The sequence below is a fragment of the Argopecten irradians genome, chromosome 3, assembly GCF_041381155.1.
Source record: "Argopecten irradians isolate NY chromosome 3, Ai_NY, whole genome shotgun sequence".
NCBI classification, from domain to species: domain Eukaryota; kingdom Metazoa; phylum Mollusca; class Bivalvia; order Pectinida; family Pectinidae; genus Argopecten; species Argopecten irradians.
In genome coordinates this window covers 28,163,366-28,182,580 of record NC_091136.1, presented here as the reverse complement: position 1 = coordinate 28,182,580, position 19,215 = coordinate 28,163,366, and the positions used below count along the sequence as shown (strand labels likewise).

The following is a 19,215-nucleotide window of genomic DNA, read 5'->3' as shown; positions in this document are numbered from 1 at the left end:
TCCATAGGAGCAAATCGCCAACCATGACCCATATATATATCTCCTTGCCAAAAACAGATTTATACATAATCCATATGTAGAGTTTTTGCTTGAATCAAATCAAAGGATACCTTTTTTTTCCCTTTATATATTCTTCTTGCAGAGTGTCATATATTCCAGGTTACCTTTTACTGTGTATATATACCATTAGAAAATGAAATTAGCTTATACCATAATTAGATCATCATTCTGTAGTTTGGTATTCCATTTCATGTCTTCTAACCCCATTCATATATCATTTTAAATTCAACCTCATTAGATGCTAGAAGATTGATCTTGAAGATGAATGATTGCTTAGAAAATAAGTTTTGTATTTCCTCAGTTTTTGATATGTAATCAGTACATTTCCATTAGATCACATTATTATCAAAGAATATTTTACAACTTTAAAATAATAGTAAAAAGCTGATCCCCTTTAGCAGGATGTGCAGTCTGCTTAAGCTACATGAGTACATTAGTATCTGTCTGATTAAGTAGGGCTGTGATGTACAATTGGGAATATTTAGAGTTATTGCCCTTGCATCATATATATTTAGAACTGCCTGTTCAGGGACAGATCCAATTTAAAGCCCTTATAGCATGCTAGGATATGAAGTCAAATAGATGGGTTTATTAGTTTAGTAATAAATAGTTGTTCTGTTGGTACCCGTTTTGTTATGGAAGCACTAGACCTGTGAACTACAGTTACTCTTGTAAGCTTTCATAAACATGTTCAGAAAAGGGTGAAAACAACAGTATTCTAGTATGATATAATACAGTAACAGTACTTAATTATTGATTTGGGAGCTATTAAATAAAGTATTGCCTTTTAAAAAATTCCCTGAACAGCTACAATACCAATGTAATTGATCCTAGTTGCATATATACATGTAGTTGATTGTACTTATTTGATTTATTAATTTATTATCAGGTATTGTGTAATTCCAGTCTGTAGTTTGTAGCAGAAACTGTTAGAAATTAGCAAGTTAACTATGAATTAATTATAACCTATCCCTAGTTATAAACTATCCCTATCATTGATTAGTGTCAGCTGTGAACATCAAAGTATTAGCAACTACATTGTACATATAATTTTCTGTACAATAATAGCTAGAAGTGTTTTAGTGTCCAAGCCATTTGTGAAAACATATTTTGGTAATGCTAAACATTAAGATGCAAATATAGATCTACAATGTACATTAAAAAATTCATACCTGTTAACTTTATATTTCAATTCTAGATACTTTTATATAAAAAAAAAAAATACTTTGGAAAATGGTGTCTTCTTGGTTTCCTTGGCACTGTAGTTGATGGATTAAGTACATGTAATGGTATTTATTGGTAATGTAGATTTAAATTTCTAATAAATGAATCCCTTCAATCCTTTATTTTTCCCCTTTCGTCACATAATGTTTGGGAATTTTTCTTTGTCAGTGTTTGGAGATTTTCTTCTTCCCAAACTCGGTAAGATTGATTGCCCTGTTTTACAAATGTGGGATCTCCTAATCTGGTTTTGTGAATTTTTTAATAGTTTTCATTTTTTTAACTTCAAACTTGCAGTGGTGTAGTATGGTTTTAGTGCACATTGAATAAACTTCAGAATTTTTGTTTTCAAATAGAATATCATATTGTCAAATGTAGGTATAATCATTTAGTACCATGTATCATGGAGTGAGTTTTAGATTATATCTATTGGACTTGCATTCACATTTAGATGATATATGGAATGAGAGATAGAATTGCCATGGGAATAACTTGTTTTAATGATATTGACATATAGGTATAGATTTACAATAAACCTATATCCTGTTCACTATATAGGTATCTGATATGGCAGCATGCCATCACTGGTGTTACAGAATGTGAAATATAATGCATGTGTATCATGATACATGTTTGTTTGTAAAGTAACACTGTTGTTGTAATGTTAGTGAATGCTTCTGTTCATGTTAGCCTGTTAAATTATCATTAAGTGGGAAAATAAACAGTGATATTTATTTTGTTTTGACTTTTATGTTTCAGTGCCAAAGAGCCAGCATGGAACAGTGGTAAGTCTATTAGGGTTATAATTGTTTTATGGCATCCATTTCAATATTTACTCAAATTACCATATTTATTTTCTCTATCACGGTGGCCCAAATTTATTAATGATCCAATTTAATAATATTATTACAAATTTGAAAATTGATAAAGGAAATCTCACAATTTTGAACCTTTGTTATGTGAATTTTGAAAAGTCTTTTTACAGATTGAATATAAAGACAAACATTTTGGTAATAAAAAAAAATGGTAAAATAAGTCATCAGTTATTCAGGATTGGCATGTTGCAAATTTATTATTTCCCTGTGATTGAAACAATATATTGATTGGTTTGCCTCTCTATTTTAACCTTACTCAGTAAATGGTAAGTGTTAAGGTGAAGGTTTATATATTGCCAAAATACTGATTATAAAAACATTCAACTTTTATCTTCCAGGCTATATTAGATCTGTCTGTTCGTTCTCATTCTCTTGCATTGAAACTTTGATTGAAAAGAAACAGATATTGCCCTTTAAACCTCTTTTAAACAACATTTACCTGCGGTCTTATTTAACTGAGTTAAGCCCCTTTCCTGTTTGACAAGATTCTGCATCATGTGGAAGATATAAACAACTTACACTGTATTCTGTTCTGGTGCATAACAAATCATTCCTTATAGTTTATAACTATGTCTCTATAATTTTCTCCCATCCGTTTTTGGTGTCAGAGTTCGGTTTACTTCTATATGATTGTTTTCTGCCCAATATCTTTTTCAGCTAATATTCTTTGACTATAATATTTCATATTGTTTACTCTATTCTAAAGTGTCTCATTAGTAAACATAGCTTGATGTCAAACTGAATTTTGTGGTTAATGAATTGTTTTAATTAACTGTACATATTGACATAAGAGGTTTTGCATATGTGTACAATACCGAGTACTTTATTTCTTTTTGTAAAAATCGATGTGCGTCCTTGCAGTTAAATGATGCATGCAGGTTTGCTCTGATCTGTCTTCAACGTAAATTCTTAGCAACTTTTAGAGATTGTTGAAAGTAAATACATGTGCATTGTATCAAGGCTTACAGCTAGAGCGATAAACAGAAATAAGTAGAAAAAAATATGAAAAAACATATACCTACTTAATGTTAATTTGTGTGGGTTTTTTTTTTTAGATTTTATTTTTCTAAATCAGTGCAGTCAATAGGCTTTATAGATAGATGTATGAAAACTTCAAAGAGTGATATGCATGGGGTAATTGGGAAACTCAGAGCGCTAAGGAAAATTGCAGAATAGCTTAGTTTGGTAACAATACAAGCCATCTACAAAGATTTATGCTACTAGAGTTACTATTAATCTTACTGTTGACAATTTTCATTTAACTTCTACAGAGGAAGGGTACCTGAAGATCTACCTGCGTGGCCGTCCAGTAAATCTATACAGTCCTAGTTCACTCCCTGACTATGACATCTCCAAGGCTGGTGATGCTCCTGATGAGAAACTCCGCCTCGAATGGGTGTATCCTTTATGTCACGTATATGATGAAAAAAACGTGATGTTTTCAGAATAAATCCTCTAAACTGACAAATGTAAGAGAATAAAAAGATCATCTGTCTAGTAGAGTATACGATATATAATTCTTTATTTATTAAGTTTTCTACAACTTATGTTGTCATACGTCTAAAACCATCATCCCATATTTTCTGATTTGGTCTAATTGTCTTGAAGAAGAAAACAAAATTCCAGGTACTAACATGGTATCATATGTCATTAGGTTTCAAAATTTGTTAAATTTGCTTGAAATACTAGTTTGGGTTTTAGATATGTACATGTATATATATCTTATTAGAATTTTTGTGTTGTTTTTGTTTGTTGTTCCTTGACGTTAGTAGCTATGGTTACCGTGGACGGGACTGTCGTTCCAATCTGTACTACCTGCCTACAGGGGAGATGGTGTACTTCTCTGCAGCTGTTGTTGTACTTCACAACATCGAGGAGAACACACAAAGACACTACCTTGGTCACACAGACGATGTCAAATGGTAGGAGGACAGTATTCTGTCATATTACAGAGTTATCTGTCCTAACTGATGGGATTGATTGTAACATCATCATGTTAACATTGTTTCATAGAAAACAAGTTTCACCCACAGAATATGTGTTTTCAAGTGTCATGAGTTTTCAGAGAAAACAATGAGAGTTTTACTCACAAAATAATGATGTCACAATGGATACCTACACGCAAGGGAGGTAACTCTAATCTACTAAGAGCAAATACCACTAATTACTAGTTATGTTCAACAAATAAAGTGGATTGATCTTTAACTGTATGTCAGGACCAGCCAAGTTATTTCTTGAATTGAGACGTTATAAATTTAATAATTACTAGAGATTCAAAACTATGATGTCTTTCAATGAAGACCTAGTTGTTTGATCAATTGCCTTGTTTGAGTAAGTACTATATAATAAGAAAGATATGATGTCTATCATATTCAAGATATACCTTTGTATTTCCTTTAAATGAAACAAAAAAGAATAGTTTTAACTTATACTCTTGAAGTTAAGATTCATTAACGTTTTGTTGATAGTTTGGCAATTCACCCAGACAAGATTAAGGTAGCATCTGGACAGGTTGCTGGCCACAGTCGTGTGGAAGGCAAGGTAGGTAACTCTGTCATCACTTAATTATGATATTTTCTTTTTTTTTTACCTGGTATTGTTTAAATATTGTAGAAGCTTGTGTGTGGTGCTTTAATCCCAAATTGAAATTGTTTAAAACTTTTTTTACACTTCATGTTGTTATTTTTGGCAATGTTAATTTTAATTGCTTTATGTATTTGATTTTCACAGTCAGCTTCTTTTCAATGTTAATTGATAATGATTAAGATCAGTATAAGTATGCAACACAGAGACTTCTATCAGAGTATCAACATGGAACTTAATTCTATGCCAATCAAGCATATCTGTATGAACTTACATGGATGTGGACATGTAGTGAACTGGGTCGAACATCAGCGACCAGATAGCTAATTGGTAGAGCATCTGGGTTCAAGCTTCGGCCTGGTCGCTACATTTCCTCCTCTATAATCTTATACTTTTACCTATACACATGCATGCTATTATAAGCATTATTAGAAGTATAAAATATTGAAATAGATAACTATATGGATCTTGCTTTCATTATTACTGCACGTTTAGCACTTTTTACTTGGGATAAGGTTCACTCAGATTTCCTTGTGCCTATAAGTTTACAGAGCATGGTCACTGTATATGTTATGTTTTTACATGAAATTTAAGGACCCTGGGTGGTTCTATTTCCATTTTATTGACTTATCACTTGATGGTGTTTTATTTTGCTTTATCTTTTGTACTATTTTCCTGCATGTTTGAAGAAATTTGGTAAAAAGACAGAAATACCTGTTGAAGATCGTGATCATTGGGTAAGTTGGTGTATAGCTGTGACACGCTGAACTAGACCTGGGAGTATAACATGTTAAATTATTCATTTCTTAAAAGATATTACTAGAACCCTGATTGGTTTAAATGTTGGGGTCATTATTTCGAAGAAAATGTGTGATCTAGCTTTTTTACCTTTTTGTGTCTGTGTTGAGAGGAGACTTATTTCAAAATTTATTTTTTGTACTTTATGTTACCATACCTTTTAGCAGAATTATGCAACTGAATAATTATGATAATAATCATGTAACCCTAAAGAGAAAGAGCAGAAAGTCATATACATTAAGGTCGCTATTAGTATGTGAATATCATTCATTCCTCCTGTTACACATGTATCTTTCTTGTATGATGATTGAAATTTCCAAGTCATTTTATGTACCAATGCATTCCTACCTATCGAATGATATTTTCAGTCTAATTTGTTCTATTTACTTCTCGTACAAACTATAATCATCATATTGTTGCTTGATTTTTATCTGTTTTTCTGCAAATATTGCACCAAGCAAAGTCAGCACAAAGTATGTTTCAGGGATAAGTCAATGTAACTTCTGTTTGATTAACAGTTATTTGATCAAATTGAATTTTGATACATAGTTTGTTTATTTTGTATACGATACATGTATATCTAGTGAGGGAGTATATGTTACCACTTCACAATTTATAACAAATACAGTATGTGCATATATATTTATTTACTTGTAGATGTGATATGTACTTGCATTTAAAATACATAGCCATTATATTTTTGTATACAGCAACTTGTGCTCTATATAGGGTGTTGTGAAATACAATGTATATTGTATACCTGTAAACCAATTCGTAAGCATATCACTATATATCTTTGATTGTAAATCAAAACTACAGGTCCATATTTTATAGTTATAGTGCATGTATATATAGTACATTTACTCTCTACTCCTGTAATGAAGTATATTCTATCATAATGTTGAACTGTGGAGAGCAAGGAGTTTTATTCAGCCATTGTGATCTTGTGTCTGCCTGTTTCAGCCCCACGTTCGTGTCTGGGACTCCGTCAGCCTGAACACAATCCATGTTGTTGGGGTAGGAGAGTTTGACCGTGCCGTGTGCTGCATCTCCTTCTCAAAACTGGTAATTTTGATTTCCTACATTCATCATCAGATCAACAATTTTCATTTAAAGATGCTCCACCGCCGACAGAGCATAAATGATCTTCATTATTTGAACAATAATTGACGTTTTATCGTGTATGTATATGTCTAATTAACACAAAAAATAATATAAAATAACTCATTTTGCCTTTGGTGCATGCGCAATCAGTACTTCATTCCATATAGGATATAGTGCCACAGATTTTTTTCGGGATGCAATTAATTATTTTTCATATTTTTAACTTGAAGTAAAATTAGAAGCTCAAACTTTTCAATGTTGGTAATGGTGTAAAGTAAGTAACTTTTGTAACTGAAGAAAAATACTAAATCGTCTGCTCCTGTTTTTGATAGAGAAAAAACACCATTTGTCGGCGGTGGAGCATCTTTAAGCGAATCATGATCTTATCAATATCATTCTTAAAGACAGAGTCCGTCCTATATTGGTAAAAAGTTGTAGGGTACACCATGACAATATTCAGTTCTCCAATAAAAACTTAATAGTAAGGGTATGTCCTTAACCCACTACAATGCAGTGATAATGATAATTTGTCTACTTGCTGTTTGATTGCATGGGAGAAAACTGGAGCTTATAGAGATTCACTTTTTGAATCAAGGAAGCTGATGTTTCACTTCATTCAGAATGTATCACTTATCAGTTAACATCTTGTGAAGATTATTGATGCCATTATCAATAAGGTCTTATATTTCTTACTCTAGGATGGTGGCCATCATCTTGTTGCTGTGGACGATGCTAATGAGCATGTGATATCAGTTTGGGACATCAATCGTGATACTCCCCGCCGTATCACAGAAACCAAGGTCAGTTTTCAGATTGCACCAACAAATAACAATTTACTTTCAATGTCAGAGGTCATCTACATGTGGATTTGATATATATTAGGATAATGCCTTCTAATTATAAGTAATTACCTATATCTGAGTCGAATATATCAATGCCTTGTCAAGTGATGCGAATGTAACTATTTAGTCTGTTTTACTACAATCTAATATATTTGTAAAATCTTGTGTTCCAGAGTTCCACTGAACCTGTTCTGGCTGTTGAGTTCCATCCATCAGAGAAAAACTCCATTATTTCCTGTGGGAAGGGACAGATCAACTTCTGGACATTGGAGGGTGGCACTTTGGCCAGAAAACAAGGCATTTTTGATGTAAGCAAGTTACTATCTGTGGATTGCTGTCAAAAGTTTCCATGGTAGAATATTTACTGTATTTTATTGAGCAATACATTTTGGGAAAATAGTTATTTGAAACTTAGAAAGCTAGCTTAAATGCTATCTAAATGATTAAGAAAGTTTAAATTTTTCATGGGGAGAAAAATTTAAATAAGGAGAGGATTGACTCATAAAAGATGCTTCACTGCCGACAGAACATAAACGATATTCATCATATGAAAAATACTTGGTGTTTAATCGTGTATATATATATATCTAATCAACACAAAAAATAATATAAAATAATTCATTTTGCCTTTGGTACATGCGCAATCAGTACTTCATTCCATATAGGATAAAGTGCCACAGAATTTTTTCGGGATGCAATTAATTATTTATTATATTTTTAACTTAGAGTAAAATTAGAAGCTCAAACTTTTCAATGGTGGTAATGGTGTAAATTAAGTAACTTTTGTAACTGAATAAAAATATAAAATTGTCTGCTCCTGTTTTTGATAGTGAAAAAATACCATTTGTCAGTGGTGGAGCATCTTTAACTGTTATCACTTTGTGACTTTGCTCAAATTTTTGATAGGCTGTTTTCATTCAAAATGATATGAATACCTTTTGACAGAAACATGAAAAACCAAAATATGTGTTGTGTCTGGCATTTGCTGATAGTGGTGAAGTGATCACTGGTGACTCCAATGGGAACATCTTTATATGGGGCAAAGGTGAGTTCAGAAGTGACAAAACAATAGGAATGATCCTGACCCGAAAGGCCAAAGGTCTGATATTTAACTAGTAGGTACCTGCACGATGGATTACCAAGTTTATTCAAATAAATGACCTTGACCTTCACTAATGGTCAAATAGGCTAAGATCTTTTTAAAAAAAATTGTAAATAGTAATAGGTTCATAGACCAGATATTTGGCATGTATGTAACATGCTAGTATGAATAATTAAGTTAAAAGTGTTTAGATAACTTTAACTTTTTAACTTCAGGTAATATAGTAAATAATAAATATCATTTCTAAATACCACCATTCCTACAAGGCAGATGGACACAATTTGTTAACAAATATTAAAAACGAGGTTTATATATATGTACCTATCATTCTTGACATTCATCCTACAGGAACCAACAGGATCACCCAGGCATTGACAGGCAGCCACGAGGGAGGTGTGTTCTCTTGACATTCATCCTACAGGAACCAACAGGATCACCCAGGCATTGACAGGCAGCCACGAGGGAGGTGTGTTCTCTTTGTGTGTCATGAAAAATGGATGTTTGGTGTCAGGGGGTGGAAAGGATCGCAAAATCATTCAATGGGACAACAACTACAAAGCCACAGGGGTGGAAACTGAGGCAAGTGATGGTTGAAATGATTAGAAAGGTTTTGATTCATTAGTTGATCTTTAAGAACACAGCTCACCAACATGATTTATTTATCTGAATATAAGTTGCTTACTGTTGAAACATTTACTGATAAGCTCATTAAGGGTAATGGCACAGTATAATTTGTCTGTTTGTTGTTCTTTCAACTCTTCCTTTGTATTGCTTCTTCTAATTTCAATGAAAGTTTGCCAGAAACATTCTTGATAACATTTTTGCAGAAATAGTGAATTACAACTTGACACTGAAAGAAGTTACTGGAAGCAGTTCTACTTTACAGCTTGAGTATTGAAACTCCCAATGATTTGTTTAAAGGTGCCCGAAGTGTTTGGTGGTGTAAGAATGTTGAGCCAAGGTAAAGGAGGCATGGTGTTGGTGGGAACCACTAGAAACTGTATCCTACAGGGAACCATTGACCTCAAACTTGAACCTGTTGTACAGGTAGGTGACCATGGTAACTAGAACCATTGACCTCAAACTTGAACCTGTTGTACAGGTAGGTGACCATGGTAACTAGAACCATTGACCTCAAACTTGAACCTGTTGTACAGGTAGGTGACCATGGTAACTAGAACCATTGACCTCAAACTTGAACCTGTTGTACAGGTAGGTGACCATGGTAACTAGAACCATTGACCTCAAACTTGAACCTGTTGTACAGGTAGGTGACCATGGTAACTAGAACCATTGACCTCAAACTTGAACATGTTGTACAGGTAGGTGACCATGGTAACTAGAACCATTGACCTCAAACTTGAACCTGTTGTACATGTAGGTAACCATGATAACTAGAATCATTGACCTCAAACTTGAACCTGTTGTACAGGTAGGTGACCATGGTAACTAGAAACCATTGACCTCAAACTTGAACCTGTTGTACAGGTAGGGTCACCATGGTCAATTTAACCTTAGTTGGTGATGATGGACCGATCTTTTTAAGACCATTCTGACCAAGCAGGACTTGTTTTTGCCTATAGTACATATATAAGTTCTGAAAGAACCTCGTAGATGAACTGTTTTTATGTACATAGGGAGATTGATTGATGTCGTTTCTCAAAAATTAGCTATGTTGGTTAGAATGATTCATCACCTCCTCAGCATAGAAAAGTCAACCTATCTGCTAAATATGATGTTTCCCAAATGGATAACATTGTATACACCAGCTGTATGTTGTTGAGTGACATAGCCATCAGCTACTGAAAGAGAATCATTTGTTAAAATAACTGTGATTGTTCATGTGGCAAAACATAAAACCAAGAATACATTAGATTAATGAACTGTTCCTATAGTGTCTGTATTTCATTACAGGGCCATATGGATGAGTTGTGGGGCCTAGCTGTTCATCCTACCCAGAAACAGTTCCTGACCTGTGGATCAGACAAACAGGTCCGCTTGTGGGACAGCCTCGACCGATCTGTGGTGTGGACCAAGGAAGTGGCAGTATGTAGAACACTCCAAACTTAGGAGGCTATTTTACTGTAGAGATAAAATGACACAGAATTCAAATGAAATTTCATAGACAAATACTTGATGTAACCTTTTTATCCAATTATGTAGGATATCAATACAGTGTAAAAATCTTGTGTAAATTGGAATTCTTGCTCAACATCCAGCAATTGTTATTGTTGATATGCTTTGTATCAGAGTATTCAAAATGAGGTTTAATTTATAACTCCTGAGTATTTCCACCAATAGGACCCAGCTCACTCATGCTCCATCAACCCCAATGGTAACCTGGCAGCCATTGGTACAGAAACTGGACGTTGGTATGTCCTTGACCTCAGCACACACGAGATTGTCAGCACACACACTGATGGCAATGAACAGATAGAATGCCTGCTGTTCTCACCAGGTCAGTAGTGTCACATTTATAGAAATGTTTGTTTCCATATGAACTTGTCAAATTGGTATGGAAGATGTCTGTTTCCATGAAGTAAGTCTGGTTCAACACCTTGTATAGAATCTTAAGGAGAGAATGAAGAGAAAATAACTGTTCATGATAATTTGATTATTTACAAGACTCAAACGACAAGATTAAAGATACAGCTGTAAAATACTGTTCTTACTTTTGCTCTTGACATCTCCTTGTATTTCTGGTTTGTATTAATGTAACTTCCAACAAAAATCAAAACTAAATGAAGATGGTCTGCATCCTTTGAATGTTGATCATTTACAAATGTCTGTTGTCTGAATATTTACTCTGTTCATATACAGATGGGGGGTACTTGGCACTTGGTTCCCGTGACAACTATGTGTACATATATGAAGTTCTTGACGATGGACAGCGCTACAACAGGATCGGCAGGTGCCAGGTATGTATTGAAATTACTGATGTAATCTGTCTCTGCTTTCATCTTCAGGTAGTAATTAACCCGTAAACGATCTTAGAACACTAAATCAATGGTTTGAGGAAAAATGATGCATGTACTTAGATTTCAACATAAACCTCATCACTATATAGATGTTGGAGATTTAAAAAATATTTTCCTTGTATTTCAGGGACACAGCAGCTTTATTACACACATTGACTGGTCAGTGGATGGTCAGAATTTGGTCAGCAATTCTGGTGATTACGAGGTCCTATACTGTAAGTAGATCATTAGTGCATGTCATGTGTAAGTTTGTCTAGATCTGTGTTTAATTATCAGGTACAGAAATAAAAGTTTGAAAATCAATTGCTGGTTCCTATAGCTAGATGTGCTTGTAAGGATTAAAGTGCTGTGGCTGTCGAAGCCATGCTATTTCTGGTTAAGAACCTGTATTAATTTGACGTTTAGTTGAATACCTTACAAAGAAAAAACCAGTGATCTGGAAAAAAATCACTTTAGCATAAAAATGAAAATGACTAAGAATTGATATTCTGATTCTGGTTTTATGTGTATCCTTCATATTCTTGACTAAGAACTAATGTTATTCTGATTCTGGTTTGATGGGTATCCTTGTGCTTTCCAGGGGCAGTTCCATCCTGTAAGCAAGTGACTTCAGCCTCCTCCCTGAGAGATGTAGAATGGGCCACACAGAACTGTACTCTCAGCTTCAATACTGCTGGTATGTGGATGGTCACTAATTGTGTATAACATACTTTTTGTACATAGCTTTGTAAGATGTTTCCTTTAAATCCTACCATGGTAAGTTTGATTCGTGGTTTCACTATTCAATATGCATCTGAACAACATTTTTCAAACTTTATTTGCATGAAATCTTTGGAATATGTACCATCTATCACAGAACTAAGACTTCTAGCATCATATTGAAATACTGAACTAGTGTTTAATGATAAAAACTTGTAAGATTTATTGATAATTTCAAAAGAAAAATGAAACTGTAGGTAGAATTGTGTAATTAAACCCCTGTACTACTGTGAGGATTTTGTGGTGTAGGTATTTGGCCAGATGATGCTGATGGTACAGATGTTAACAATTGCTGCCGCTCCAGTAAGAGCCATCTAGTGGCCAGTGCTGACGACTTTGGCAAGGTCAACCTGTACAGATACCCAGCCTGTCAACCCAAGGTAGGTAGTCTAGTCTGAATTCAGATAGATATATTTACATGGAAAGTGAAGAGATAAAAATAAATATTTGTATGTAATGTGTGGATATAATGTTACAGTAGGCGAATATCTCTTTAGAATTTTGGACAAAAAGAATAGTTATGTACTAGTGTAACATGTTACTGTATGAGGTGATCACAAGATGCCCACGAGAGAAAAAACAAATTGCAATATAGCACACAATTTTGAATGAAAATAGCACTAAATATTTATAACCAAGGTGAATGCTGATGGTGATTTATAGTAATATATCTTTGTCTTGATTTGTATTATTACTTCAGAATTTTGTAATAAAACATTAAAACATTTTGTTTTATTTCTAGACTATTAAGCAAAAATTGTCTAGATTCATATTTTTTCTTCTGAATTTTATGATAAAACCTAACATTTTGCTTGATTTTCAGACTAAAGGCAACATGTATGGAGGTCATAGTAGTCATGTGACCAGTGTGAACTTCCTGCATGATGACTCGCGCCTGATCTCAACCGGAGGACGTGACATGAGCATTCTACAGTGGGAAGTTGTGTGAATGGTCAAGGAACAGCCATAATATTTACAGCAAATAACTAGTTTGATAAAGAGACCATGGACTGGGGACAAACGTCTAGCTAAGAAGGACATGTATAAAAATTTCCCAATGACTATGAGTGCAGGATCAAATCTTTATGACTTATGTTGTTTTTGATGGACTATTTGTAATCGTTGAGTACAGTTTAGTAATATTAGCAGCAGGGTGTGGACGAGTAGACACACAGGGTACACAAAATACATAGTGATTTTCTCAGTATTACAGTAACCTAGACAACCATCATATTCTAAGTTAGAAACCATAATCATTGAATAGGGCAATTGTAGGCCTTATAGAAAGGGGAGATAATCAAGGCTTTTGTTGTGTTGGATTACCTGGAAAAGGATGAAGAAGATTGAATGTCAGATACATAATTGAAAATTGATTCAAGCAGATAGATAATCTTAATTTACAGAATGTGTTCAGTATAGTAGCAATCATTTCAAATAAACCTGAATACCAATCTGTGTTTGTAAAACCTGATATGATTGTAAAGTAGGAGGAGTGATAACATTGTGTGTTTTAAGAAATGAATGTACATGTAATTAAAGCCATTGAATGGCAACTATAGTGTGACACTTAGTATCATATGGTATCATAATAGAAAAGGTTTTTTTATAACTAGATCATACATAAATATTGTAATATCTATTACTATAGTGAAGTTCAGCTATTTCTTGATATGATTGCCCGGCAGTGGAAACTTGCCTTGATATAAGTAGTTTGAATTAAGTGTTTATTTAATAATCCATTTGCATGTATATGACATTTAATTATTTTCAAATTATTAAATTTAATACACTTATAACCTCTTTGTTGATTCATATCCATACTTATGTTAAGAGTTGTTTGTTCAAGTTTTATATGGCAGTGCAAGGAACTATAGCAACTACGTATATCTCGGAGCGGGCTTTTTGAAAAGATACACTTCTTTTCTTTATGATGTTACTGTTTTTGTATTCTCTGACAGACAGGTTAAGTTTTCTATTGTTTTCCTTAATATACAATATATTTAACTTGTTTTCTTTGTTGTGTGCAGTGTGTGAAACTTAATGTAAATCAGGTTGTTTAATCAGTGTCTGAATGTATTGTAAAATTTTGACTATCATAATATATGTTTTTTTTTTTTTGTGTGATATTTCTTGGTGATGTTTTTGTCAAGCTGTTTTGTAAAAACATAATCCTTTTCCTACAGCATTTGTCTTTTTCAATGAAATGCTAAACTATATTTGGCCAACTATTTGGCCCTATGGAACATCACTGCCATTTAGTTTACTATCCAAGGGTTACAATCTGCCTACTCTAGACTAATCATAACCCTTGGCTAGTGAAGGTGCACTGCCAAGGAACTTAATCATGTTAATGTAAGCAATAAGTCCTGAAAACTGTGGCCTTATTACTACAGGACTCGTCCAAAACATCAGGAAAGATACTCATCTACATGTCACCATGTACTGCAGCAAGAAATCCTCAACTGCTGTAGCCTATTAACTCGGATTCCTGTGGAAGTGTCGTTCAGTGACAACTGTAGAGTTATGCCAAGTGCTTTGATGATTTAATTAGCTGAGCTTCTAGATGTACAATATTATATTCCCCTTTGTGAATCTTTTTCAGTTAATGCTTAGTACGATTATCAAACTCACACATTCAAACTTATTTCTTAACCCTACCATTTATGTATATTTCTTAGCATTCTCTCCTGGTTTATTTCCATGATTTGATTTGCTTTGAGGAAGATGAATATGAGCTGTGCTTTTAAGCATATATAGATACACAAATCATGCTTTATTTTCTTCAATGTGTATTCTGTTAAAGAAGTTGTTCAAATAAGTTTTCTTAGAAGAAAACAAAACTGCAAGTTACATATTATACACTGTACTGGCATTTTAACAGAAAATTGACTATTCTTGCTGTTTAAGGAGTTTGAAATAGAACATAACTTATCTATCCTTTGGGTGTTAACAGGGACCATATACTCGGATAGGGGTGACAAAGAGATTATCATATACTGCTGGTGTATATCTTTAATATCTTTTGTTATTGTAACTGTTAAAGAAATGAAGAAACAACATTAATAAAAGCATAACAATTAGCCATAATACAAATTGTGTTTAATCTAAAGGTGAATATGTGAAGTAAATGATTCCATTACCCTGGGTATATTTATTTCTTTGTGTAACCCTTTATGTAATTAGTTGTCGACATACCAGTAATAATAGACCTTGCCCTGTTCTCTCAAAAGAAATAATATTGAGTATTCTCTTTGGTTAACTCAGTTGTAAAAAAAAAAAACGTAAGTCCGTTTTTGACTTTTAGTTTGTTTGGAGTAATCGGGGCAGATACAGACCTGTGTTGTATCGTGGATACTGGTGTTGGTGGCGACTTGTGATTTATTTTGTTGATATATGATTTGTTACCTGTTAAGGTGAATCAGTATTTGTACTGTTTACACTATAGATTTATACAGATAAACTGATTTATTACATTCATCTTTCTATATTGTACACCATATTTAATAATTATTACTAGACTTAATAAAATTTTCATTTCTATTGAAGATTTTAATATTATTTGTTACACTTCCTGTGCCTTGTCCATTGACAATTACTTCCACATGATAAATATATATCCAATAAAGTCAACATTTGCTTGTCAACTTTCCGCCATGTTGGTCTCCTTAAGTCTGATACTGTTGTTGTAAGTTTCATTTGATATGCCAGCTAGAAGATATCATTAGATTTTATCACTATAGACAGACTTGCCTCTATGTTGTTGACATTCTACAGTGAGAAGACTTGCATATTGGATGCATATTGCCAAATTCCCATTGTAGCTCAGATTTGGTAGATATTCTTGAATGAAATAACGGCATACCTCCTATTAGGTATTTTGCTGCAAAGTTCACAGGGAGCATTGTCCCAGTTTTTTTGGACAGCAGATTTGGCACTGCCTTATATTCCTTAGACTTGGCACTGCCTTATATTCCTTAGGAGAGCAGACTTGGCACTGCCTTAGGAGAGCAGACTTGGCACTGCCTTATGTTCCTTGGGAGAGCAGACTTAGCGCTGTGTTATATTCCTCGGAGAGCAGACTTGGCACTGCCTTATATTCCTTGGGAGAGCAGACTTGGCACTGCCTTATATTCCTTAGGAGAGCAGACTTGGCACTGCCTTATATTCCTTAGGAGAGCAGACTTGGCACTGCACTGCCTTATTATCCAACGCCCAACGAAGTTGGTGGGGGATATACAAATGGGTTCCGTCCGTCCGTCTGTCCGTCCGTACGAATGATTAACTCTAAAACCAGTAGAGATATTTCCACGAAACTTCATACACACATTGGTCTTTTGGTCTAGTAGTGCCTTTTGCTATTTTTAGGTTTTCATTTTTTGCATTTTTTCTGTAACCATGGAAACATTGCTGAAAATATCATATTTTTGTACCAGGTTCGTTTCCGGAGCATAACTCTAAAACTAGAAGAGATATTTCCACGAAACTTCATAGACACATTGGTCTTATGGTCTAGTAGTGCCTTTTGCTATTTTAAGGTTTTCACTTTTTGTACTTTTTTCTGTAACCTTGGAAACATTGCTGAAATGGCAGATTTTTGTGTAAGAATCGTTTCCGAAGCACAACTCTAAAACCAGCAGAGATATTTCCATGAAACTTCATAGACACATTGTTCTTATGGTCTAGTAGAGCCTTTTGCTATTTTTAGGTTTTCATTTTTTGCACTTTTTCCGTAACCATGGAAACATTGCTGAAAATATCATATTTTTGTAACAGGTTCGATTCCGCAGCATAACTGGAAAACTGGTTGAGATATATGCACGGAACTCCATAGGCACATTAGTCTTATGGTCTAGTAGTGCCTTTTGCTATTTTAAGGTTTTCACTTTTTGTACTTTTTTCTGTAACCATGGAAACATTGCTGAAAATGGCAGATTTTTGTGTAAGAATCGTTTCCGGAGCACAACTCTAAAACCAGCAGAGATATTTCCATGAAACTTCATAGACACATTGTTCTTATGGTCTTGTAGTGCCTTTTGCTATTTTTAGGTTTTCACTGTTTGTGCTTTTTTCTGTAACCATAGAAACATTGCTGAAAATATCATATTTTTGCAGCAGGTTCATTTCCGGAGCATAACTCTAAAACCAGCAGAGATATTTCTACGAAACTTCATAGACACATTCTTTTTATGGTCTAGTAGTGCCTTTTGCTATTTCTAGGTTTTCATTTTTTGCACTTTTTCCGTTACCATGGAAACATTGCTGAGAATATCATGTTAAATGGTAAATGTTACTTTGCAAAACTCCACCCATCTTTGTGTATATAGTCTAATATAAATGTCAAGGCTGTATACATAATTCAACAATTGCAGCCCCGCTCTACTTGAATTATACTCCATCTTTCTTTAGCTCAACTTCCCTTTTCCTGTTTTTTTTCATACACATAAGTCTCCACAATCAAACTTACTTCAGCTTTGATATCTCCATTGGTGGGGGATCTGAATGACTATGTCCTTGTATTCCTTAGGAGAGCAGACTTGGCACTGCCTTATATTCCTTAGGAGAGCAGACTTGGCACTGCCTTATATTCTTTAAGAGAGCAGATTTGGCACTGCCTTATATTCTTTAGGAGAGCAGACTTGGCACTGCCTTATATTCTTTAGGAGAGCAGCTTTGGCACTGCCTTATATTCTTTAGGAGAGCAGACTTGGCACTGCCTTATATTCTTTAGGAGAGCAGACTTGGCACTGCCTTATATTCTTCAGGAGAACAGACTTGGCACTGCCTTATATTCTTCAGGAGAACAGACTTGGCACTGCCTTAGGAGAGTAGACTTGGCACTGCCTTATATTCCTTAGGAGAGCGGACTTGGCACTGCCTTATATTCCTTAGGAGAGCAGACTTGGCACTGCCTTATATTCCTTAGGAGAGCAGACTTGGCACTGCCTTATATTCCTTAGGAGAGCAGACTTGGCACTGCCTTATATTCCTTAGGAGAGCAGACTTGGCACTGCCTTATATTCCTTAGGAGAGTAGACATGGCACTGCCTTACATTCCTTAGGAGAGCAGACTTGGCACTGACTTATATTCCGTAGGAGAGCAGACTTGACACTGACTTATATTCCTTAGGAGAGCAGGCTTGGCACTGCCTTATATCCATGAGAAGGGCAGACTAGCACTGCCCTTAATGCCTTAGGAATATAGTACTATGCATAATAGCATTGCTATTTTGAGGTTATATCTATCAAATCATCAAGTTTCAACCGTTTGTAAACTTTTCGCATTTTAAACATCTCAAGTACTACTGGTGAGATTGAGCCAAAACTTGCCTGAAATTGATCCTGATCCAACCAAGTGCTGTAATTTTTCGGGTGGATCCGAAATCCAAGATGGCCACCACAGCGGCCATCTTCAAAACACATTTTGAACTTCTTCTAAAGTTCTACCAGTGCGATTTAGCTGAAACTTTCATGAAATGATCATGACATGGTCCCTACCAACTGTTGATATTTTTCGGGTAAATCTAATATCAAGATGACGGCGACCATTCTGAAAACACTTTTTGAGCTTCTCAAATTCTACCAGGGCGTCGCCATCACTCAAATGATCCTGACATGATCCGAACCGAGGGTTACATTTTGTGACCCAGATAAATGTGACCTGTGACCCAGATAATCGCCAATATTTGGCTGTTGTCTCATAATTTAAAGTTTGGCAGTGAGGAAGGGTCAAACATATGTCCCCATATATAAGTCTATTAATAAATAATAATTTAGAAGCTTAAGGATATTTGATAACAAAGAAGAAATACTTTAATATTTGACTTTATTCTTGACATTACATTTACGAAACTGTTGTGTGACAATGGTATTATAGCTTAAGATTTGAATTCATA

General features: G+C 34.4%; 1 protein-coding gene across 6 annotated transcripts in view; it reads left to right on the top strand.

Moving 5' to 3' along the window:
• Positions 1 to 15,862, top strand: part of LOC138318091 (echinoderm microtubule-associated protein-like 2) — a 32,417-nt gene extending 16,555 nt beyond the window's left edge. For 5 of the 6 annotated variants that reach the window (XM_069260186.1, XM_069260185.1, XM_069260187.1 and 2 more), the window contains 18 exons: positions 2,041 to 2,066; positions 3,428 to 3,554; positions 3,929 to 4,078; positions 4,625 to 4,697; positions 5,429 to 5,476; positions 6,501 to 6,602; positions 7,340 to 7,441; positions 7,657 to 7,791; positions 8,429 to 8,528; positions 9,007 to 9,164; positions 9,507 to 9,632; positions 10,500 to 10,631; positions 10,887 to 11,043; positions 11,406 to 11,503; positions 11,691 to 11,778; positions 12,144 to 12,239; positions 12,572 to 12,702; positions 13,146 to 15,862. In XM_069260186.1, the coding sequence (XP_069116287.1) occupies positions 2,041 to 2,066; positions 3,428 to 3,554; positions 3,929 to 4,078; positions 4,625 to 4,697; positions 5,429 to 5,476; positions 6,501 to 6,602; positions 7,340 to 7,441; positions 7,657 to 7,791; positions 8,429 to 8,528; positions 9,007 to 9,164; positions 9,507 to 9,632; positions 10,500 to 10,631; positions 10,887 to 11,043; positions 11,406 to 11,503; positions 11,691 to 11,778; positions 12,144 to 12,239; positions 12,572 to 12,702; positions 13,146 to 13,271 (1,975 nt within the window). In that variant the 3' untranslated portion in view covers positions 13,272 to 15,862. The remainder of the gene's footprint in view (positions 1 to 2,040; positions 2,067 to 3,427; positions 3,555 to 3,928; positions 4,079 to 4,624; positions 4,698 to 5,428; positions 5,477 to 6,500; positions 6,603 to 7,339; positions 7,442 to 7,656; positions 7,792 to 8,428; positions 8,529 to 9,006; positions 9,165 to 9,506; positions 9,633 to 10,499; positions 10,632 to 10,886; positions 11,044 to 11,405; positions 11,504 to 11,690; positions 11,779 to 12,143; positions 12,240 to 12,571; positions 12,703 to 13,145) is intronic. The other variant, XM_069260188.1, reaches the window with a different exon arrangement.
• The last annotated feature ends 3,353 nt before the right edge of the window (positions 15,863 to 19,215 follow it).